Source organism: Perca fluviatilis, chromosome 19 (assembly GCF_010015445.1).
Source record: "Perca fluviatilis chromosome 19, GENO_Pfluv_1.0, whole genome shotgun sequence".
Lineage (NCBI taxonomy): Eukaryota > Metazoa > Chordata > Actinopteri > Perciformes > Percidae > Perca > Perca fluviatilis.
In genome coordinates, this window is record NC_053130.1 from 28,165,225 (window position 1) to 28,190,362 (window position 25,138).

Here is a 25,138-nt window from a genome sequence, read left to right on the forward strand (position 1 = left end):
TGCTATATTAAACAACCATCCTGTTTTGGGTTTTGGGTGTTGTAGCTCATTAATCACATCACATATACTTAGCGTTACTGCTACCATTTTCCAATGCATTTGCCAAAGTGTCTAGATTGACTTTCCCCCTTCAAGGCAGCCACAGATCATTTCACAACGGTACGAAAAAACTTCAAGAGACCTGAAAGTTGTGAGGTGAGAGAGGTAATCCATCACAGTAAGCGTCGCATTATTTATTGTGACGGATTTGAAAACTCTCCTTGTTTGGAAATTTGAGAGTCGGCTTCCGAAAACTTTGCATTCACAGGGTATGGTTTCAGAAAATCAAACTAGTATGGCTGCCCAAATTAAACACTGCTGTTTCATTCCAAACATTATACAGATGGATTGGCTGTCAGCAAGGAGGCTCTGGGCTTTACTTTACCTCCATGACTGCCTTGGTGTGTTCCCCCAGGCAGGGCAGGTCCTGAGTTGCCCCCAGGCTACGCACCGCCCAGGGCAGACTCTTCAGGACAGACGCCGCTCTCCTGAACGCCAGGCATGGACCCTCCATCTCGCTGAATTCATAGCTCTCCGCCAGCACTTCAAAAGCATCCTCCAGGGAGAGGAAGGCAAGGACAGGTGAGGGGAGAAAGAGGAGTAATATAGAAGATTCAGTTCAGTTCAAACAACTTTATTTATCCCAAAGGGCAATTCGGTTTTAACAATCTACAGACCAAAAACGTTTGCACATAAACAGCAGACAAAATGTCAGAGATAACACATGAGGGCCGGGCAATGAGTATACACAGTTCAATTTCAAGTTAAGGACAATGATAGATGTCAGAAATAAATAAATAAGTAAATAAAAAGGTTCCCAGACAATCCATCCATCTTCGTCCGCTTATCCGGTATCGGGTCGCGGGGGGAGCAGCTCCAGCAGGGTTCCCAGAAAAATGGAACACAAATAGTACATACAACAAGAGAGTAAAATAAGATAATAATAATAATAATAATAATAATAATATTGTCAAGATTCAAAGAGATGTTAAGATTAGAAAAAAATACAAATGTCCTGGGGTCTCATTTATAAACGTGGCGTACGCACAAAACGGGGCTGAAAATGCGCGTACGCCATTGCCCACGCAAAGGTTGTAATTTATAAAAAACAAACTTGACGGGAGAATGTGCGTTCCTCCACGCATACTCTGACCCATGCGTACACACATTTTGGAGACAATGGGAATTCAGACTGAGGAAAGTAAATGTGGGAATAACAATTACTCTTAATATTTTCAAGTATTGATGCCTCACGCATCAAATGTCTGCATGAACGACCAATTCTTCAAAGTATTTAAACAAAGGTAAGACAGGGAAAACCCACAAAAGAAAGCAAGACCAAGCAAAAATTTTGTCAGGTGTGCATTCACATGTGGATGCACTGACCCGTACAGAAAACCAGGCAGGGAACGGAACTCCCTACAGTCCTTCCTCCCCCCCCACCTCCCTCCTTTATCACTCCTTTCTCTGTCCCTGTCCCTGTCACCGTCACCTCAAAGTGGTACGTGCTGCATGTTGGTTTTTCTTCTGGATGACCGGACAGAGACGTTAGAGGCTGGCAAACACCAGACAGGAACCTGTCATTTTCTACTTGTTCACAACACGCTCCCCCAGGGGAGCAGCCACGAGCTCCCCCTTTACAAAGGACATGTTGGAACGCTCAAATAGGCCGCAGTCAGGATCAAGGAACGAATGGATGAATCTACGAGAGAGCACACAAATCTGCCAACAATCTTATTTTTTTTCTTTAATTCTAAAGTTGTTTGTTTAAAGTTGCTACAATCAATATTTTCTTGAATACTGGATCAAATCGCTGATCGATTGTATCACATACCAACAGAGGACCCTACAGTCCCACGTATTAAGGTTCGCAGTCAGCACCAAACGACACACGGACAGACAAAGTCAGCAACTAGCTAGCGAACCAACCAACGCACTATTTATTAACACAGACGCTTTAAAATTCAGTGATCCAGTTGATCTTAAAACTGCACAAATAATGTACAAAGCACACAATAATGTGCTCCCTAACACTACCCTACAAAGGCAAAAGACTCGCTAGAGTTTTTTAGATGTCCAGCCAAATGAATTCTATGATTATAGGTAGGACACTGGAAGTCTGGCAATTAGATGTTTTAGTAATGCAATTTATCTACATAAAAAATCTTGACCCCAAACTTGACTTTTTGACTTTTGACCTCTATTTTGCAAAAAGTAAGAAGTCACGCCAAGGCAAAAGCCAGTAACTTCCACATTATCAATATTTGGTTGCTGATCACCATTTACAAAATCATTATACAATCAACACCTGCATAAAATCTAGTGTCCATGGCATATATTTTTGATGATTTATAATTACTTATAGCTACTGTATATACTGTTAAGACAACCCATTATTTTGTCGAAAAAACAACAACATTGACTCAAGATACCTTTCTACATGATAAAGGATGTCTTGAATGTCCCCAAAAAATCATTAACTCATTTTTGACCAAAAACAAATTTACTGCCTTTTGCCTGTACAGAGTAGTCAGAGGTTGTTTGAAACTAGAGAGAGAGTAGGTATTAACTAAGGGGAATAGGCATGTATAAAAAAAACAAGGGTAAGGACAAATGGCCACAGCACTGTGGAGATAGTTCTGGCAACACCACAGATACATTGTAGTATAGGAGAAAACAAAAAACCTTTTTTTTTAGCAGAAATGGATAAAGAAAAGTGTTTTTTGAATGGCAAGTTCAGTTTCACAGCCCTTCAAGACTGCCCTTCTCTCCACAAGACTTAAGTTGTCTGCATGTATTGTTACTGTTGATGTGAACTGAGTTACCACCCGAGTGCGCTGAGTCTTAAAAGTGCTCTAAGCGATGTCACGCGTTTTACAGCAAACATCTCCTCACTAGCTGACTGTCCCCTGAACACACTGTAAAAGACCGTGGTCTCTGTAGACAGCCCAGGCTCCACAAACGGCAACAAAAACAAACTGCGCCAACCTGCACCACCAAACATAACAAACAGTGTTCCAGCCAGTAACCGACAAGAAAGATTTGGGGGTTGGGGGGTTAGTGCGCGGAAGGGATGGGGAGGGGCGAGCTAGCCTCCGTTTAGTTTGACAATACTTCGAACGTCAACAAGAAGTGACGTCACTGGACATCTCTTAGAGCACCTTTAAAGTGATGGTTCGGAGTAATTTCACCCTAGGGTCCTTTGCACCATGACCTCGAGCCAAACACCCCCCCAGAAGCTTTTTTCACCTGGGTCGAACACTGGACGAGCTAGCATTATCAGCTGAATAGCTTAGTGCAGGCGTTAATGGATCCGAGAGTGTCTCTTAAGATGACCCCACTAATAATGCCCGAAATGATACCAAACTTCTACACTAGTACAAATAGGTTATGTACTTATAAAACAATGGATTGTAAAGTTTGTAACTACACCACAAGTTTATGTAAATAACACTTGCCTGTTGGCTTCTCGTCTCTGCTGCTGCTGCTGCTGCTGCTGTTACTACCGGGCAGTAAGAGTGTTTAGGGCCGTCTACAAATTACAACACGGAAAAGAGATGCAACAAAAATATTTATTAATTTAATGATTAAATAAGGTAATGTCTCCAAACTTACCTCAATTATAACTTGTCTCCTGCTATTACACTACAGCACTTACTTTAAAAAAAGTTAAATTAATAAATATTTTTTTTGCATCTCTTTTCGGTGTGGTCATTTGTAGACGGCCCTGAGCACTTGTCTTACAGCAGCAACAACAACAGCAGAGAGAAGAAGAAAGCAGGCAAGTGTTATTTACATAAACTTCTGGTGTACTTACAAACTTTACAATCCATCGTTTTATGAGTACATAACCATAATTATACTGAATAATAAGTTTGTATTATTTCGGTACGTAGTGGGGTAATGGAAGACACTCTGGATCCATCCGCTCGCCCGCTAAGCTATTCAGCTGATAACGCTACTCTATGCTAACTCGTCCAATGTTAGACCCAGGTGGAAAAAGCTTCTGGGGGGGTGTTTGGCTCGAGGTCATGGTTCAAAGGACCCTAGGGTGAAATTACTCCGAACCATCACTTTAAATACCACTTGAGCATTGAAAATATCTCTTTTAAAGTACATTTAGGATGGATAAAAAAATGTGCGATTAACTTGCAATTAATCGCGAGTGAACTAGGACACTTGTGCGATTAATCACGATTTAAAAATTCTAATCGATTGACAGCCATACTAAAAATGTTTTGCAACAAATTAAAAATAATATTTGTTTGACCAAATAGTCGAGGGAAAACAAACTATTTCGCTTTGTAAATGGCCACAGGGTGGCTCTATCCTCCCCAAACCCTGATCAGTTATTGCACTTCACTGCCAGTGAGGAGAAAACACTTCACCATCCCACTTTGTGATATTGACGACATGCAGCGGAACATTTGTGCTGCTGCTGAAGTGATGAGCTGCTGTTGTGGAACCAAGTGGAGAAAAACATGTCACCACATAGGAGCTGGATCATCAGCAGAGCCATTCATTAGCTAAACAGGTAATGTTCCTATGAAGGCTATGACAAGCCATTTCAAATGAGACTGCTGTCTGAATGTCTCTGAGATGGAGCATGCTGGTGCAGTCAGGAATAAAGAGCTGCAGGTGGGCTTTGTGCCTGTAATCATTTGAGAACTTGTATTATTTTTGAATAGGCAGCACTTTTGCTGAAAAATGGAGCTGTTTTTATTGAAGCAAGAAGGGTGGAATTCTCTGAAATGAAGTGCTAGGTATAATAGTTCTTCCAACTCAGCCGCCAGCTTAAAAACAATCAGAAAAACACTTCATGGTCAGAAAAGCCAGAGCAAACTGCTCACAAAAGATTTATGTAGCACATCTCAAATTTCATGGAAAAGTGACTTGATACAATTATCACATTTCACATCACAGGAAACGCTAATGTGTGGCTGCGTGAGACTCCTCAGGGTATTCTTCTTTCCAAAGCCCCTGAGCATTTTGAGTTATGCGCTTCTGTGAGTGAGGCAAATGTGATAATTGCATTCTTTATTTGCTTTTTTGTTTTCAAATTGTGTGCTGTCTCACATGTACGTTTAATTTGGTGTGTTATTACACTGAACGCCTCCTACAAAAGTTATTTTGCAACCCACAAATTGTATTACTAGCTTCAAAGAACAAACTGCCATCTTGCCATTTTCGTCTTAGAAAACCTCTTGTGGTCGACAAAAGTCCTCTACCTTCTTCATTCATTCTTAATATAAATTATGTGTAATATTATGTCTGTTTAATCCATTTCTATGTAACAAGAATGATAAACAATGAATGAAATAATGTGCAAATAGGATTCATATATATGTTTGCAACACCAAGGCATTTCTAAAAGAATCAGAGAAGTGAGCCACCTGTCAAGGTCAAACTGAATTCAGCCCCCCTCAGTTCCAACATTGGAGGGTACTGACGCAGGGGCGTAAATATAGACGGTGCAGGCAGTACAGTTGCACTAGGGGGCCCTTGGGGTGGAGGAGGGAGGGGGGAAACAAAGAGAGAGTCATGGTTTTCATTTCTGTTGGTAAAATAGTCAGTAATCTAAAAAAAAAAAACTATGCCATTAACCCTTTGAACTCTGCAAGAGAAAAGGTCCTCCAGTGCCTGAATTGGTATGTCTGCTTATTGTGATGTCATTTCCTGGAGTATCTTCAAATGCTTCATACCCCCAAAATCAGTACAACCTAAGCTAAAAGGTTATGCTAGTCAGTAAACCATAATAATTAATATAAGTATTAAAATGGTGTCATAAATGAAAAAAATATAAAAATCGGAAAATGTGTTTTCACGAATTTTTACTAAATTAATACACAAAATATTTCTAAATGTAGAAACATGAACAAAACTTTCCTTAACACTTCAGACGTTATTTGAAATGTCTACCTTTTAGTAATATATTTTTATATTATACTAATGTTTATGAGCAGAGCGTAAAGGCATTTTGATGAAACGGTCCGCCTGCTGCTTTGCACTGGACGCCATGTAACATTACGACGTCATCACGAGCGTACGTTAAGACGGGAAAGACGGAAGCCTTCGCTTTCGGCTGAAAAAAGAATAAAGGATCCAGCTGTTTTGGTTTTTGTTTTAGATCGTTTTGTACAGGATCATGTAAACAACAATCTCCCCCAGCGGCCATTACGGGGAAATACACTGTCGCCACTGCTAGTTAGCAGCCCGCCAGACGTCACGTAACGTGATGACATCATCGCGAGCACACAACGTGGGGACAGGAAAGACAGAAGCCTTTGCTTTCTGGTGCAAAGAGAGTGAATGCTATAGCAGTTATAGTTTTTATTTCAGACCGATTTAAAGAGGATCATGTAAACCACGTGTGTCAAACTCAAGGCCCGCGGGCCAAATCCGGCAGATTTACATCCGGCCCGTATATCAATTTGGGTTCACAATAGATTTCGGCCCGCCTAGTTGTGCGCCAAACCAAAAACACAGGAAAGTGTTTTTTAAACTGCAATTACTTGTTATTCAAAGCAGAATATGGCTAAGATTTGCCAACTCTGAGAATCAGAAATTCCCCCAGAAGCAGAGAGTTTTCATTCATTCACATACAGTAACAAAAGCACGTCAATAAACTCTATACATGTCTGGCCCTTGGTGTGATTCTCTTTTTCCAGTGTGGCCCTTAGTGAAAATGAGTTTGACACCCCTGATGTAAACAATGATCTCCCACAGACAATGTCTTATTTTCTTTGGTATTGTGTCATATACAGATGTGCAATGACGATTGCTAGGTAATATGTACTGTACGCTGTCTAAAGTCAAGTCTCTTTTTGATGTGTGTGTGTGTGTGTGTGTGTCTGTCTCTCTGCTTCACAGCGCTTCGTGGCTATTTGCGGTGTGTGTGTTCCAGTGTGTTTCTGGCGTTAGGTGCACAAACTTCTGAGAAATTAGACGGGTGTCTTTGTTCTAATGTTTGGTTCACTTCTAATCTGACCAGCCTTTCACTCTGCTATTGTACAAGGCTCCTTTTTCACAGCAGACACGTTGAAGTGTCCCAGCAAGTGGTGACAGTGAGACAGCATGCTCAATGCCAGGACCCTGAAACTGAAGCACCAAAGTGGAATTCAGCCATTCATCTTTTTTTTTTTTTTTTTCTTTACACCTGTGCTTTTCCTACTGTCGCGTTTCTCAGTCATCCATCCGATGTGTATCTTAGCAAATCAATACTAACCGATACAAAGCTGCTTTCACTGGCCACAGCATCTTTTAGACGTGATCTGTATTTTTCTTTCTGCAGTCTGGACTTTCTAACCACTGATGGAGGACTACAGGTGCTGCTAATGTCCTGTTGTCGCTATGCAACCAGGAGTAGACAATGTTTGATTCTCATTGGGATCGACACTACAAGCGACCCTTTTTATATTACAGGGATTCATTGGAGTCAACAAATATTGCTTAGTGAAGCTTCAAGAACACAGGAAACCTGAGATAGCACAAGAAGCTCAGAAATAAGTTGGTAATCACTCATTACATTTGGGTCTGCATCTCATATTATGCTAACTCTAGCATGCTGCTACTCTCTACCCTTCATGGAATGCATGCACCAGCTATTTTTAAGAAAAGAACAGTATTGAAATACATATAAGTGAAATACCATACAGCTGATCAAACTAGCCAGTGTAAAAAAAAAATTAAAAAAAAGTGCCTATGGGATAACTATGGAAACCCTCTACAGGGAGTAAAGTGGAGGAATTCTAAATCCAGGACTTGGACTTTATGCAGCCTGGTGTGACCAGAGCTCAGGGCAGACTTGGACATATGCATGCCTTTGTTTTTCCTCTCCCCTAACCAAGCCATGATCTGAGGTCACTTCACCACCCACGGTCCTGTGCAGACATGCAGCCTCAGGTCAGTGTGCAGCAGACTTCAGTCCAGCTCACCCAGGAGACGCACTGACCCGTTTACTACAGCACATGCAAAGGGAACGACTACACAGCAGACACACACACACACACACACACACACACACACACACACACACACACAGCTGGGCTCTCTTCCCAGCATGAGACAAATAGGAGAGGCAAGCTTGTAATTGGATAGGGGATGATGGGGCACGCTTGTGTTGTGCAAGTGTGCAGGGTGTGCTACAAATCATCTATATCTGACTTGGTTAATAGGCTTGTTCTCATTGGTAAGTATCATAACCATTGTAGTAAGTGGAGACATTCTAAGCCTTCCTTTGTTTGGTTTATGAACGATTTTAAATAGTTTTTTTCCTCACTGAAAAAAGTAAAGTGTAGTAAAGTTGCAAGAAAGATGTGTAGAGATATACTGTATCTAGGAAATTGCTGCTTTGATAAATCTCCCTGTGTATGCTGCTAATAAATTTTGACTTTATTTTCTCTAGCCTTTTTGCTTTTGACTTGTGATTTTTAATTAATAGGCCTACCCCCTTTTTGTTTTTTTTGTTATGTTTTGCTGAGAGGATTCTTTTTCTTTCATGTACGCTGACATTTGTATTGAAGCTATTGATGTATGCTCTCTGCTAAAAATGAAAGCCGGTATAAAACCTGTGAACTTGAGAAACGCGTAGTAAAACCCCTGTGCAACCCCTACAAAGCTTGCTTATGTTATTAACGTGAAGTCACATACAGAAACATACTGTATGTGTATGTTAATGTTTAAACAATCTAATGATAGACGCGATACACTGTTCTTTTCCAGTCTTTAAGTTAAACTATACCACACACCTAGACTAATATCTCTACTGAAATCACTGATTAAAATTGTTTGTCTTCTTAAATAAATATATTGCACTAATTAATACAGTATTGCAAATTGTAACGGCAGCTGAGTGCCCAAAGTTTCTTTAAAAATGCCCAATAATAATTGTGATGGCGTTCACAAATGAAAAAAGGAGGGGTCGATGCAGGCGCGTCAATTATCGCTTTCAGTGCGTTTGTGCCTTCATCGGCGTGAGAAATACAAGGTGTGGCGTGTGAGCATGTGAACTGGCTGAAATGCGTGTGTCTCACAGTGAATGCGTGAGGCTTGAGAGCCCTGTTTAAAGAAATGCCAATAAACCAGAGCACATTTTTCTCCCATCCCAGAATGCTGTGTGGACTAGCCAGACTCCTCCTCCGCAGCGCTGTGTAGGAGGGTCTGGCAAAGCGAGACTACAATAAACTAGACTACACCACTGGTAAAGACCAACACAGACTTAAAAGAAGATTCTATATCATCAGGTGCCAGAAACACGACTCCAAACGAATGCTACAATGTCGCTCTGTGTCTGCTGGACGTGTAAATGAGCAACTGTTTACTACTACAACCCAGCAATTATGCCATGCCGACAGCTTGTTCCACTGCCACCAAGAGGCCAGGAATGATGATTATTGCACTCCTGGGAGCAAACAAGTCATGGTGCTTTTCTAAAGTACAACTTGATACTAGTGGAGTGGCAAAATTGCATTATTGCTTCTTGTTACAAAATCACACTCAAGCAGAACAGCCAATTATAATAATCGCACCTGTAGAAAAACTGGATTTTAAGATGTTACACACAGACACACACTCTCTGCAGTCTGTCAACTGTCATGTTGTCCTAGCAGCTGCGTGGAGTCAGCGCTGCGGGCTGAAAAACCCACCCTGCATATGTGCTCATCTAATTAATGAGGAGTAAAAGCTGGTAGAGGGACTTGGTGCGCAGGGACGTTGATATAGCACGCCGATTTACCCCCCACCACCGGATATCACGGACATGCCTGCGAGTTATGTTCGCACAGCAGCCCGCCTCGCTGCATGCGCAAAAGGAAACCATAAAAGGAGGTCAGAGAACCCACTGAGAAGAGTTTTAACACGATTAACAGCTAGGAGATGGATATTATCTATCCCATGTCTAATGAATAAGCATAGGACGTAGTTCTGGATTTTTTTTTTCTTCATGTCATTTTAAGGTTTGCCTCGGATGAGGCAAGGAAGTTTCTTTGACTTTGGTTTCTAGGAATGCCTTCAAAGGAAAGTAGAAGGCGTTTTAGTATAAAATCCAACAGGATCTCATATGAAAAGTATTAAAAACTTCCGAACAAGCATTGCTTGACCCTTTTCTGATCCTTAAGGCTTTTTGTTTGTTAGCTAAGTTGAGAATGTTAACTCTGCTGGAGGATGGAAGGGAATCAATTTGATGCATTTAAGGTTCAGCGCTCCCATACCCTGTCCACTCATCTCTTCATCCGTAGCGTTGCTGCTAACAATACATTGGAGGCCTTTGGCTGAAGGATAAAAAAATTCTGGATATTTAGCCATTTCTCTTTGTACTTCTTTCTCCCTTTTTCTTTCCCCTCCCCTTGTTCGCCTCACAAACTATGTACGCTTGTATATGTTGGTTTGTGTGTGTAAATCGGTGTGTAATGTGTGTTGCCATCATAAAAAAAGGCTGTGCGTCAATCAGCCGAGACACAAATGTCAATATTGGTGTCAGCGCACGTCAGGCTTATGGGGAAATTATGACAGCAGAGGACTCATGGCTACGCAGATAACAAAAAGAGAGGGTGTAGGCTTGACTGTGTGTGTGTGTGTGTGTGTGTGTGTGTGTGTGTGTGTGTGTGTGTGTGTGTGTGTGTGTGTGTGTGTGTGTGTGTGTGTGTGTGTGTGTGTGTGTGTGTGTGTGTGTGTGTGGACAGTGTTGATTTCTCAGTCACAGCAAGAGACAGCAAGAGTGAGAGAGAGTACAGCAAGAATGGGTAGACGGAAGGTGGGTGTGTTAGTCATAACAAAAAGAGCAGGAAGAAGTGGTGGCAAAGTGTGAGGCAGAGATGGGGAGGGATGAAGAGCAGGGATGAATAAATCAATAGTGCACGGCTGTGGAATGAAGGGGCCGCTTGCTGCCGGTGCATGATTGACACCTCACTGGGGTGCTGTTGCTGAGACGCTGACACCTCTCTGCACCACTTACTTCCTCCCCCTTCACCAGCACACCCTGCTGGCCCCAGGATGCTCCCCTCCATCCTGAAATCGTCGCAGGTTGTTTCCTCCGACACTTCCTCTGCCTGTCTATTGAATCCATCCGACACTGACATGCACAAACAGCATACACCAAAATGAGCGGTGTACATATGAGTACACATGGTTACACATGGATACGCATATACATCATTTAAAGCCCCTGGGTGTTTGGTTCACCACACTGTATTACTGTCAAAGTAATTGGTTTGGTTGGTCAAAGAAATTGTTTTTTGGAAAATTGTTCGATTGTTTGTGTTGTATTCTTCGTCTTGCTCCCAAAACGAGCAATTCATTTAAAATGTTGCGCACTTATACAAACACTCACACAAATCCAGCTGTTGATAAGTATGCTGTGCGTGGGCCTCATTGTCTGTTGCAGTAGTTAAAGGAATGGTTTTTGAGAAATGTAGATATGTAGATATTTGCTTTCTCACAGATAATTAAATGAGATAATCAATACCACGCTCACATATCTGGGTATTAAGTATAAAGCTGGAGCAAGGAGGTGATTATCTTAGCTTAGCTTAGCTTAGCATAACGACTGAAAGCAGGGGGAAACAGCCAGCCTTGTTCTATCCAAGGTTCAAAAATATTTCGACCAGCGCTTCTAAAATAGACATTTCTTTAATCAGTACAACAACGGAAAGGTAAAAACTACTTTTTTCCGGAGTTGGGTGCTGAAAATGTTTGTTTCGCTGTAATCTGTGCCCTCACTGTTCTTCTATAATTACAGCCATGTCTGAAAATGCCACAAACATGCAACCATAAATGTATCACAAGAACTGGATACCAGACTAAAAGATGATCAAATTGAGTGAAACTTGCTCACCGAGTAGCCAACTACGAACCTGACAGGCCAGATGGTTTGTTAACACAAAAACATCTGAGAAGCAGCCATTGTGAAAAGGGAATGCCAAACAGTCGCAGCCGTCACACACACCTAAACCACGCCCGCCCCCGTCCCTGTTTAAACTAACTGAATGAACTGCATCACCTAACATTGAGAAAGGTCATGTTCCAGAGATACATTTTTAGTCATTTGAATGCTAAATGTAAAAGTGTGGTTTTGAATTTTTTTACTTTTGAAACTTGAGAACTTGGACAGTGTAATGCTAGCCTAACTGTTGGAGAAGCTGCATTGCTCATAATTCTGTGATAGAGCTGCTTTGTGAGTGCAGGAATTAGTAAAGAAAACGCACTTTTGCACATGCATTTATAAAGCAATGCTGAGCATGAGTCAGGAGAGCTTCTGTTAACTGAGCTGAGAGATTCCAACTTGACTGACTGACCTTTTTTTTGCTCCTGATGAATACATCTCTTACCATCAAAGAAATAATTATCCTTCTTACAAATGGTTTTCCCAGTTTAAGGTTGTGGAAGTTATGCAGTTGTCTATTAAATCTGTAGTCTGCATTAGTGACATAAAAGGAGCTTGGGGGGTCACCAAACTCCTCCAGTTTCAGATTCCACAGGCAAAGTAATTTTAAAAGCTACAGAAATCGTATTTCCTGTTTCATCTTTTGATATGCATGTCACTGTATCGTGCAAAGCTTTTGAGGTTACATATCAAATATTGTGAAAAGAAATTTCATAGAGTCCAGATTTTGACTAAAGTGCAAATGTTGGCTCCCTTTTTGTAAATTACATAAATATAGCCAAATAAATAATATAAGAAAACCTCAGGACGTCATTTGAAGACAAACTCATATGGTTTTGGTTGCTAGGTGACAGAAGCACTGGCTAGCCATGACACACATCAGTGCATGTGGCCATTTACTGGACTATACTACTGTGTGTTTGAGCCAGATGAGCTTCTCCTCTGACAATGCTCATCACTACTATGTTGTTAGTCTCACACTGACAGACCTTCCTCCACAGCGCTGCGGAGGAGGGTCTGGCTAGTCCACACAGTAGTGATGGCCAAATGAGGCTTGGTGAAGCATTTTCTTTATTTTATGAGCCCACAAGATGGCGCTTTCTGTTCAACAAAGGGTTGAGAATACACTGAATTGCAATGCCTTAGGCCTTTCTTTTAAAACCAAGAGCGCCATCTAGTGGGCTCAGAAAATGAAGAAAATGCTTCACCAAGCTTCATTTGGCCATCACTACCACGAAGCATTCAGGAATGGGAGAAAAACGTGCTCTGGTTTATTGGCATTTCTTTAAACCAATCACAATTGTCTTGGGCGGTGCTAAGCGCCGGACGGAGCCACAGTGTCGCTGCAAAATAGCCTCAGGACAACACAGTCTCACTCCCTACTCGTCACAGTCTCACTTCCTACTCGTCACAGTCTCACTCCCTACTCGTCAAATGTCTGACGCATGGTCAAGGACCCCTGGCGTTAAGTTTCAACGAAAGAGGGGTACCTGTTGTGTTCTTTTTCAACAGGGGGGTCTGTCAGGTAGACATTCATGTTAATCCATTACCGTCGGATATAGACGAAAAACAAAAACACGCCCCCATGTTATTATTTCGGTCTATTTCGGCCAGGGAAGCTGGGTTGCTTTTTTGTTAATTTATATTTTTAAAACTATAATGCTACATCTAGCAACATATATTTGGATGTTATCATGGTATTCATTTCTTTATTTTAATAATATTATTTTGGTCTTATTACTGTATGCTGTAATACAGAACATTACGATATGATCTGAGCTAGATGCATTCAAAGCCAATATCCCACAATGCAATCGGGCAGCGATCAGAGGGTCTTTAATGCCAATACTACATACAATGTACATATTTAATCAGTGTTTTTTTCGCCAGCAGTTGCTCTGATTTGTTCCAGTAAGTTATGCACGGTTAGCCTGGGTAAACTCTGACGAACTTCTGGCAAATTTGAGATTTGTTCTGCAAGTCAATCTGGCGAAGAGCCCATTCAAACCCATTTCCAATGTCCCCAAAATCGAGGCACCAATCACAACCGCTGAGGCGGGTTTTACACCAATCACGACCGTTGAGGCGGGCTTTACGCGACGATGTTAACGCAGCGACGGCGAGCAGCTTTTTGTTTACATTCAACATGACGGCTACCAAAGCGCAGCGTCACCGGGATTGTTGGTCTGATTGGTTGAAGGACTATCCAATGCGCCCAGAGGCATTTGAGCGGTGTCCGTTGGTGACGCCCCTTTGGAAATGAACTGTCAATGAACCTTTCCCAGATCCACTCTCAGTTACAACTGAGAAGGGTCTGGTGTCAACCAGGCTAATGCACCGTAATAACGTTTAAAAAAAAATCTGCGGAATACTCCGTAAGTGACGTAGTACGTACCGTTCGGTGGATAAGATGATAAAAAATACATAATATTCGTAATATTGATGTTTTTGTCTAACGTTGTATTTGAGGATTTAAACAGTAAAGATAATAATAATAAAATACATTTTCATGTATTTGTCTCATGTACTGTTTGCTTGGCCAGCCGGCGGCAATCTGAAATGGAATGAAGCCCATTCACAGCAGACAGCAGAAACACAGGAGCCCCCCACCAACCCCGGAAGAACTACAAGTGCACAAGCTTTTATGCTCTTATGGAAGTTGTAGTTTTAAAGTATATTAATTAATTTCTCATAATTAGAAGTTAGCAGTGTAGAATTTTGGATACATCCTGGTTTTTTTGGGATGGGGAACACACTGGTGTCATCAGATTTTAAAAATGGAATTATTAAATAGGTGAAAATAGCTTATTACCATATTTGACAGTGCTTACAGTGGGTAAACTTTGGAGACCATATCTACATGACAGCTGAGGTCCAGAGCTTTCTATAACAGCTGGTCCTATGTGTGTAGCACCTTCTGTTGCTAAATGACAAGCCTTCAAAGATGTACTGGGTTCAAGGTTCAGAGGTCAGTATTTCAAAGCAGGAGTAATGTATCCTCTTCAGACTGACATTTCTTACTGTCGAGGTTGAGACCTTTTCAACGATGCGTTTGCTATAGTCCTATGACAACGTTTTAATTTTTACATATCATGGAGACCACTTTGCAGATGATACACTATTGTCCCCAGAGGGGTATTTGCCTTGAGTTCAAATGCTGTAGACATAACACTTGACATATTGTTTTATCATACAGCTGACATATACTTACAATAAAAAACAACATAAACAAAGTGATATTTAGTCAGACTGAAGCACATCACAAAGCCACAATCTATTGCTCATCTTTCACAAACAGTGACAAGAGCAACACACAACCATATGCATTATATCATGAAGCTATTCCACAACGCCTGCAGCCTCAAGCAACATTATTTAAAGTTTTAATTGAGATAGGTCCGAATAGGCCTATAGTTTAGAAATGTTAAGTTTACATTGGGGTACCCATATCTTCTGCCAGAAGATAAGAGCTCATACTTGGCATGGAGAATAAAGATAGATCAGACCATATTGCTTGCCTGGAGAGACTGGTTTCTATTCCTCTCCACAACCTTCATGACAGTTATATTTATAATGCTCTGTAATGCAGCTTTGTATAACATAAACCCTCTGATTCACTGTCAGTGTCTGTTCTAAATGATAACGCACACTTTGAACACTGCCTTCCAGCCAAAGGTGTTGTCCATATGAACACCAAGGTGCATATTGGAGCAGAGCCGATGGATTGGTTCATCATGTATTACCTCTGATACCCTCTGACCCATGTCACGACCAACTCCTCAGTTTGTGAAATGGTTGAATGAGATGTGTGATTTGTGTCTGTGTGCAGTATATAGGCTGAGGTAGAAGTGTACCAAAAATGCCAAAACACATGTTGTATATGTACATATACCCATACAAAGCTATATACATCTTACTATGTGAACAAAAACCTCAGCAACAATCTGCTTATGCTCTTAATTTCCTGAAAATACTTCCTAAAACTAGTCCCTTCTTAAATTTTGAAAAGGTAGTCTCTCAGTAAAGCTTACAAAGGTTAGGATGGCTACAAGCTGTAACCACGGTGATCGATATGAGGCTCATCTTCTGAATATAATAATTAATATGTTAGGCCTATCATAAATTTATATTTCAAAAAAGTCATTTATTTAAAACAACTAACAATGCAGTGTGATTTTAAATCAAACTAAGTCCAACACAATAAATATGCTTATGTTTTTTCCCTTTCGTCTTTGCTATTAATATTCATCAACTGCAAAATTAGAAAATTGTGTTTTTAAATAACTATGCATGGAAAATAAAATAAAAATGCTTCTCTTTGTAAATAGTTTATTTTTTTGTTTTCCACAATATTACAAGTCACATTAGCCAAATGCACATTAGCCAAACAAGCCATTAGGCTGTATTTCTAAACACTCAACTGTAGGTTTTTTATATAGTGTATATATAAGGCAAATGAAAGTGCTAAGCATAAAACACAATTTTTTCATTATTAATATTTTATTGTGTAAATACTCATGTACAACGTGCAACATTCTTTCACAACGAGGAGCTGTAATTACTACGTCACTTCCGCTGATTTTTTTAAACGTTATTACGTGCATAACTTACTGAAATAAAACTGAGCAACATGTTGTTGCTGGTGACAAAACCACTGACTATAAATATATGTGCATTGAAGCGATACTGGCGTTAAAGACCCTCTGATCACTGCCCTATTCTTTGAAATGAATGCTAGCATTGCATTGTGGGATATCGGCTTTGATCATATCGGAATGTTCTGAATACTGTATACTGTAATAAGAGTGTAAGACTGTAATTTCTGTAAAGAAATGAATACCATGATAACATCTAAATAAATGTTGGTAGATGTAGCGTTATAGTTTTAAAATTATGAATAAACAAAAAAGCAACCCAGCTTGCCTGGCCGAAATAGACCGAAATAATAACATTAAAAGAAATAAATATAAACCATTATAAGATCTCGTGAATAAATGTTGATTGAAACAGCTGTTACTGGGCTAAAAATACCAATAATAAAACTGTCACAGATTGTAAGTTGAGGGTGTTTTTTTTTTTTCTTTCGTCTATATCCGACAGTGAGGGATTAACATGAATGTCTATCTGATGGACCACCCAGTAGAAAAATAATGCAACAGGTACCCCTCTTTCGTTGAAACTTAACACCAGGGGTTCTTGGCCATGAGTCAGACATTTGACAAGTAGGGAGTGAGACTGTGTTGGTCAGGAAGGAACTTCTTATGGTGGAACATATCGATCGGCGCGCAGCGTGCTTCTACCAAGATCTAGTGATGTTTGTGATTGGCTGTCTGGCGTTGAACTTCGTAGAGACACGCAGGAAACACTTTACGTTACACAGAGACACGAGGGAAAACTAAATAAAACGATTTGTGCCGTAATGTTGTAAATACGTTCAGGAAGGAACTTGTTATGGTGGAACATACTGTATGTACGTTCAAAAGTTGTTTTAGTCATGTAACAGAAAACTGTGATTGGACAGATAGTCTAGCTAGCTGTCTGGATTTACCCTGCAGAGATCTGAGGAGCAGTTAACCATAGTCCTCAGAAAAAAGAAAAAACCCAAAGAAAGCAGAAGGTAACGGACATCCGGCCAAAAATAGTGTCATCCGGCAGAATTTCCATCAGCATTGGAGCAATCCCGGAAGTGGAACGCCGTGCGTTGTGGATATAGACTACTAAGGTGTTAACTGACATCTGTTTTTGCTAAACACTGGAGGGTAAAAATGCTAACCCAACAGTAAAGGAGAACAATCTAATTTCACAGTGTTAAAACTTGCCCACTACAACAACAATCACAAAAACCTCAACACAAGTCTGAAGCCAAGGCAGAAGTGCCTTGATACTGCATTCTATCAAATTTCCAGAAGGGGGCGACTCCACTGGTTGAAAAAACAAGTCAGATTCTATAAAGATCTACGAGAAAATTACCATACTTGACACTTTATTACCTCAATAAACATTTTCATAATGAGTTTATGGTCTCTTTCAAGTCTTCTTCAATACAGCATAATGTTCATTTAGTAAACTATGGTCCATTTATTTTAAAATAAACGACAAAGCAGGGGATGCATTAGGGGTGTGGCTACACGGAGACCTGTCAATCAGGACGGAGGCTAAGCAATGCTAACCATGGTACTGGGAACATTCAAATAGACCTGGACTTGTTTTTGGGTGCTGTTTGTGTCTTTATCTTAAACTTTGACCCTCTCACTGTGTGTTTTCACTTTATCAAAGTTGATTGGACTATTTTGGTTGCCTAAAAGAAGGGATGAAATTCAGCAACTTTCCCTTTCTAGCGTTTAGCAGAGCACAGCACCATTGCAGCCATAAACAACACTGGCTGGGCGCATCATCCTCCTCAGCTCCACCCGGATACCATTTGCTCCTGATCCACCATCACATCCGGATACAAAAAACCAAGATGGTGACGGCCAAATTGCCAAACTCAAGGCTTCAAAATGGAAGTCCACAAACTAATGGGTGACGTCATGGCTGCTACGTCAGCTATTTTTACAGTATATGCAACCAACAAATGTCAGTGCATCTGCAAATATCTCTACAAATACTGTATATCTACAGTGTTAAATCTGACTTCTGAAAACACTCCCCATTCTTAATAACTGAGAACCAGCAAATTTGCAAAAAAATAATGAGTAGCCTAGGTTCAAAAGATTAAAGGTTTTTGTTCATATCAGTTATCATTTCATCACAAAGTCATACAAGCACATACCACCACAAAGACATGCACAGAAACACACATACCCACGTACATGAATAACCCATACACCCGTACCCATACACACAGTATCTCAGTCCCCTCAAAAGGGGTTTCATATATTCACAGGGATTACATCATTACTGTGACAGACAGCAGGACAGATCAAGGATAGCTTTGCAACGGTGGATCAATAGCTTGCTCCTCATTAGCACTGCAATACAGTAGATCATATCCTGTGTCTATTGGCTTGCTGCTGCTTATATCTAAACAGAGATGGTTGGTTTACAGTCAAAGGGCATTCAGGCAAGGCAACGGTTTTTTTTTTTTCTGAATGAAATATTTCAAGTAATTGTATTGTGGCATGGGAGTGTTCACCTGTGGCTTTGCCAAGACCACATCAAGAACAACCTTTCTTTCTAATCAGAACGTCTCCTTTGATGTGGCTTTATGTGGGGATAATGAGTTAATCATGGGGATAGGGAAATAGAGTGGGATTGCTACTTATGGAGTTAATGCTGTGGAAAGAAACAGGGGATAAGAAATGGAACAGAAGCCCTCCCCAGGTGAGATGTGTGTGGGTGTGCACGTGGACAACACATGCAGGCGAGCATGTGTGGGTGAATTGCGGTACACGTGCGTGCTTCTATTATGTACATTTACCGTCACCGCGAGATAAAAAGTCATTATGTCATAACAGATGCCTCACAGGCCCTCGGTAAGCTGTGCTTAATAGGTCTAGAAACTCATCAGCGGGTCTCCAGGCTTCAACACAAACGCACACATAGGTTTGGCTGCCACTTCAAGGGGATATTGCACATCTCAGACATGCAATTTCATATCCTGTGCCATATATGGCATCAAGACAGTGCCAACAGAGAAGGATCGCAACAATCTAAGTGGAAATGGATGAAATGCAAAGAGTAAGCAAAGAGTTAGACTTACAACTAATTACTGTTTTAATAATGAATTAATCTGACAATTGTTTTATGATTAATTCTTTTCTAGATTAATTGTACAGTCAAATTGCTTGTTTCTTTTCAACTAACAATTCAAAAGCCAAATATATTCCATTTACAGTGAAGGCATCAATAGCTCAAATTTAGTGGGTGGAAAAGGTGGAAACAGTTTGGGATTGTTGCTTGATGAATGCCTTTAATGATTGATCGATTAGCAAAAATGTTGTTTAATTTATGTCAATCAATTAATCTTTTCGGCACTACTTACAAATCGTATTTGCACATCTGGTTTATTGTTTGTTTGGTTGATATATTGACGACATGCAGACACTGCCTTGTTCCAATTTCCTGACTGGTTTTTCACTCCACATCTGCAGCTACATTTTCTCATTATCTAAATGCAACATCCTTTCTCTTCTCTTTCACACTCATCAACACCTAAGCCAATCAGCCGATCAACCACTTCCCCATTCTGTGCGGGAACCAGAGGTTCTGAGGCCCACCCCGCCCACCGCTCCCTCCCAGACTGCCCCACCAGATGGCAGAGGGACAGATCCATCATTGCTTGTGAGGAGTGTCACGTTCGTCGCACATCATGGCGTAGCACGCTGCGCCTTCGGGCGTGTCCGTGCCAGCCCCTGTGCCAGGGATCGTAGGCATGTCAGCTGTTGCACCTCCAACGCGCCGCAGCTGCAGATGCTGCTCATTTGCAGGTTAATGTATTTTGGGGAGAGTTGTGTCAGAGCGCTGGTGAGTGAAGCAAGTCAGCCATCCAATTAGAGCAGAACAGATTAGGAGGCTTTTTTTTTTTGTTTTTCTTACATTGAAAAGTCAGAGCGACAGCCTGTGGTGGGTGAACATGTAAAAGTAAATTGTGTCCAGAGTGAAGTTAGATAACAGTTTCTTACTGTGAATATCTTGTTATGGTTTTCTGTTGTTGTCCTTCTCTGGCAGGCGTATTGAGAAACGGTGGTCACGGGAGTGGATGTAGAACCTTCTGGCAATGTGGGAAAATTGTCCTGTGTTCAAAAATAACCAGAGACTTATGAATATACACATATGCATAATGTAATTCATTGTCATAATACCTGAGCTCTTGCAAATTGTTGACAGGCTAAGTGTGCAAATGTGTGTCAGGCTATTCCTGACATGCACAGAGCCAACCAAGAGTTCAAATTGAATTACATAAAAATGTAGCCATTTGCCTTGGAGAAGTTATTTTTATGACCGTGTGTCTCCAGGGCAACAGGCTAATGACACTCATCTCACAGTCTGGTGGCATCCAAATCCATTATGCTACCTAACCCGTGGCATTACAAATCTGCTTGCCATCATCCAATTTGCCTCCTGTAAATTGCCTTTTCATTCTATGAAGAAATGGTTCCCCATTTGTAATATATGTGTCAAACGGATTACCAATGTAATATTAATATTCTCGCAGACAATTAGACAACACAAAAGGGAACATTGTGTCCATAAAATTACCCATGTATTGGGTGGGAGAATGATACAGAGAGCGGAGGAAGAGGAGAAAGAGGAAGATCGAGAGATTGTCACCACACAGTGTTGACAGGGGCCGATTCGGCAGAAGGAACATGGGTGTCTCGAAAAGATAATGAAACGAGCTAGTACCTCTCACAATGCTGGGCTGAATCAATCAGTAAGGGATTCAAAAAATGTTCATCATATATTCTCTGCCAGGAGCCTTTCCTGTTCTCAAAAAATAAATAAAAAATAGAATAACTTTGAATATATTTCACGGCACAATTTTTCTGCCAATCAAAAGTAAAACTGTCTTCCCTAACTGTTCTTCTTAATACAACAGGGGGTTCTCCATCACTTTTCTTCCACCTCAGCTGCAGTTTGTTTAATCCAATATGGGATTGTAAGTCCATGGAGACAAACGTCTGTGCATCAGCATGCAGAGGTTGGTTTTCCCCATCTGGGCTGGGTTATTATACAGGCCTATAACTCTGTGGAAGTTAAAGCTCTCTGACTGATCTCAGAGGCCACGTATCCCCGCCTGGCCTTCTCTCCAGCGTCCTCTCCAACGCTGCTGTATGGCTTAGATGTAACTAAACTAATGTGTGCCGTCTACACACCGCAGCTTCATTGCTCCACATACCATCTGCTGAGATGAAAAGGTGCAGTAAGCGTTGGAAGACCTCGACCCACTCCTGCGTCCTCTTCCATACCGTACTGAGACACAGACGAGTTCCTGCCTCCGTGTTAACGTGCTCATATTATGCTCATTTTCAGGTTCATAATTGTATTTAGAGGTTATATCAGAATAGGTTTACATGGTTTAATTTTCAAAAAACACCATATATTTGTTGTACTGCACATTGCTGCAGCTCCTCTTTTCACCCTGTGTGTTGAGCTCTCTGTTTTAGCTACTGAGTGAGGCATCACACTTCTGTTCCATCTTTGTTGGGAGTCGCACATGCGCAGTAGCTAGGTAAGGACTGCTAGCTAGTCAGTTGCAGAGTATGAGGGCGTGCCACGCTAGCAGCTAGGCAAGCATTATAACGTGTGTTACAAAGTGACGCATGTTCGTCACCAGAGCTGTATAGTAACAAAGTAGAACTACTTCACTAGTCTACTTAAGTACTAAAAGGCTGTATCTGTACTTTACTGGAGTATTTTTCTCTCCTACTTCCACTTTTACTTGAGTACATATTTTAGATGAATGAAATACTTTTACTCCCATAAATATTTTATGTGCTGCATCGTTACTCGTTACTGTTGTGAATTCCTCACGCTACGGAGACTGTGTAGGTTACAGTGTACGTTAGTTACGTACGCTAATTACGTAATTTACGTAAGAAATCCCAGAGATCGTGTCGTGTTTCTTTTCATTACGGTTGCTCGTTCAGAAATCAGAGACGATGTAAGTTTGTACTCTTTCTATTTAGCTATTGTTGCAGCAGAGTAATCTATTCCTGAGTTGTTTCAGTCTACAATGAGAACTGAATGTTAACCATTTGACCCTGTGATGTGAAGCTGATCTAATTTATCTGGATGTTTGACCCTGTGATGTAAAGCTGATCTAGTTTATCTGGATTTTTGACCCTGTGAGTGAAGCTGATCTAATTTATCTGGATGTTTGACCCTGTGATGTAAAGCTGATCTAGTTTATCTGGATGTTTGACCCTGTGAGTGAAGCTGATCTAGTTTATCTGGATGTTTGACCCTGTGATGTGAAGCTGATCTAGTTTATCTGGATGTTTGGCCCTGTGATGTGAAGCTGATCTAGTTTATCTGTATTTTGCTAGCTTGCTAACTTTCCTGTACTTCACACATGTTACTAGCTGTATGATATGTTTTGGGGGGCTTTAATTGTTACTGTGCTGGAGAGGATGTTCATTTTACTTGCACAGTGTGATTACTGTACATTTTATTTCACTATCTGTTAATATTTGTTATTTTTAATATAATATATTTAATATATATACTTGAGTAGTACATTTTAAAATAAACTACTTGCAATACTTAAGTACAAACATTTTTGAATAGTTCAGTACTTCTAAGTGTGGTGCTTAAAGAGCACTTCAACTTCTACTCAAGTCACTTTTTTGATAGAACACTTGTACTTTTACTCAAGTATGGGTCTCTAGTACTTTATACACGTCTGTTCGTCACGGAATTAAAGGCTGGACTACAATAGAGCTGTTTGGAGCAGTTGGTGAACAGTGTTTTCTGTTGGAGATGGTAAGTCCCTTTGGGGTGGACTTTGGGCTTTTTCACTTTGTAAACCTATAACGTGCACAAAAAAGATATATAACACAAAAGAAGGAAAGGGAAAATATAATATGAGCACTTTAAGGCTGTGAAGTGGGTGGGTTCTCAGGTGGGTTAATGAAATCCTAATGGGCCGCTGAACAGGGCAAAGGTCACAGAGGTTCTCCCCCCAGAGGCTGATGCATTGGCTGTACACGTGAAGCCAAAACATCTTGATCGCCCCCTGGTAACCCCCATTCTCCACTGGGCGCGTCTGTGCTGCGTTCCGGCTGCGTTTTGGTTTTGTGCCGTCCTCCGCGTCTCAGAAGCGGAGCGTCTTGCTGCCCGACTCGCTGCCCGACTCGCAGATTTTATTGTCTCTACTTTGTACTTTCCAGAACAATCACGTGTTTATTAAGCTTGTATCTACCTTCCACTCCAAGCACTCCGAAAGTTAAACTCCATGTCTTCTCTTTTCTGGTGTTGTCCATAAAAAACAGATCTGTGATGTCGTATTATGTTTTCAACCTCCAAGATGAATCTCTCATCATCCGTGGTGTTGTAGAGGAGACGTATACAATATTGGGGAGGTTGTTTTCGTAAATTGACGAGATGCTCTAGCTGTTTCACTTCCTGCCCGGCTGTCTGAACGCCCCACAGCTCGCGTGAAAATAGACCCGCCACGGAGCAGAGAGCTGCTTCATGCACGCTTCTGGGACTTGCCGTGGCACAGCTGTTGGAATATCAATATCCGGAACGCAGCGCAGACGCGCCCAGTGGAAAATAGGGGTAACTGACTGCAATACAGGCAATAAATCCCGCCCCCTTTTATGTGAGCGGATGGGACCTGGCACCTCAAATAAATTCTTTCCAAAGATGGTTTCTGTTATTTTAGGGAGTTCTTGGCATGCTGAGGTTTGTTCAAGTGTTTGTTCTTCTGATCATTTTGTTTTTTATTAGTTATTTAAAGTGATGGTTCGGAGTAATTTCACCCTAGGGTCCTTTGCACCATGACCTCGAGCCAAACACCCCCCCAGAAGCTTTTTTCACCTGGGTCTAACATTGGGAGCGTTAGCGTAGAGTAGCGTTATCAGCTGAATAGCTTAGCGCAGGGGCTAACGGACCCACGTTTGTATCTCGTAAATGACCCCACTAATAATGCCCCAAATGATACCAAACTTCTACACTAGTACAAATAGGTTATGTACTCATAAAACGATGGATTGGAAAGTTTGTAAGTACACCAGAAGTTTATGAACACTTGCCTGCTCTCTTCTGCTCTCTGTTGTTGCTGCTGCTGCCTGCAGTTAGACGAGTGCTTAGGGCCGTCTAAAAATTACACCGAAAAGAGATGCAACAAAAATATTTATTAATTTAATGATTAAATAAGGTAATGTCTCCAAACTTACCTCAATTATTAATTGTCTCCTGCTAGTTATACTACAGCACTTACTTAAAAAAAAGAAAGTTAAATTAAAAAATATTTTTGTTGCATCTCTTTTCGGCTTACTGCAGCAACAACAACAGCAGAGAGCTGAAGCCAGCAGGCAAGTGTTATTTACATAACCTTCTGGTGTACTTACAAACTTTCCAATCCATCATTTTATGAGTGCATAACCTATTTGTACTACTGTAGACGTTTGGTATCATTTCGGGCATTATTAGTTTACTTTATTAGTTACTATCACTCATTGCCAGAACTATCTCCACAGCACTGTGGAGTAAGGTCTGGCTACACCACAGCAGTGTTGGGAAAGTTGACTTTCTACATGAACTAGTTCAAAG

At 40.9% G+C, this 25,138-nt stretch overlaps 1 protein-coding gene across 4 annotated transcripts in view; it reads right to left on the reverse strand.

Annotated features, from left to right (window-relative positions):
* Window positions 1-25,138, reverse strand: part of dntt (deoxynucleotidyltransferase, terminal) — a 148,002-nt gene that overhangs the window by 114,577 nt on the left and 8,287 nt on the right. For 3 of the 4 annotated variants that reach the window (XM_039784815.1, XM_039784814.1, XM_039784817.1), the window contains exons 3-4: window positions 20,542-20,652; window positions 425-595 (exon numbers count right to left, since the gene is read on the reverse strand). In XM_039784815.1, coding sequence (XP_039640749.1) covers window positions 425-595; window positions 20,542-20,652 — 282 coding nt within the window. The remainder of the gene's footprint in view (window positions 1-424; window positions 596-20,541; window positions 20,653-25,138) is intronic. The other variant, XM_039784816.1, reaches the window with a different exon arrangement.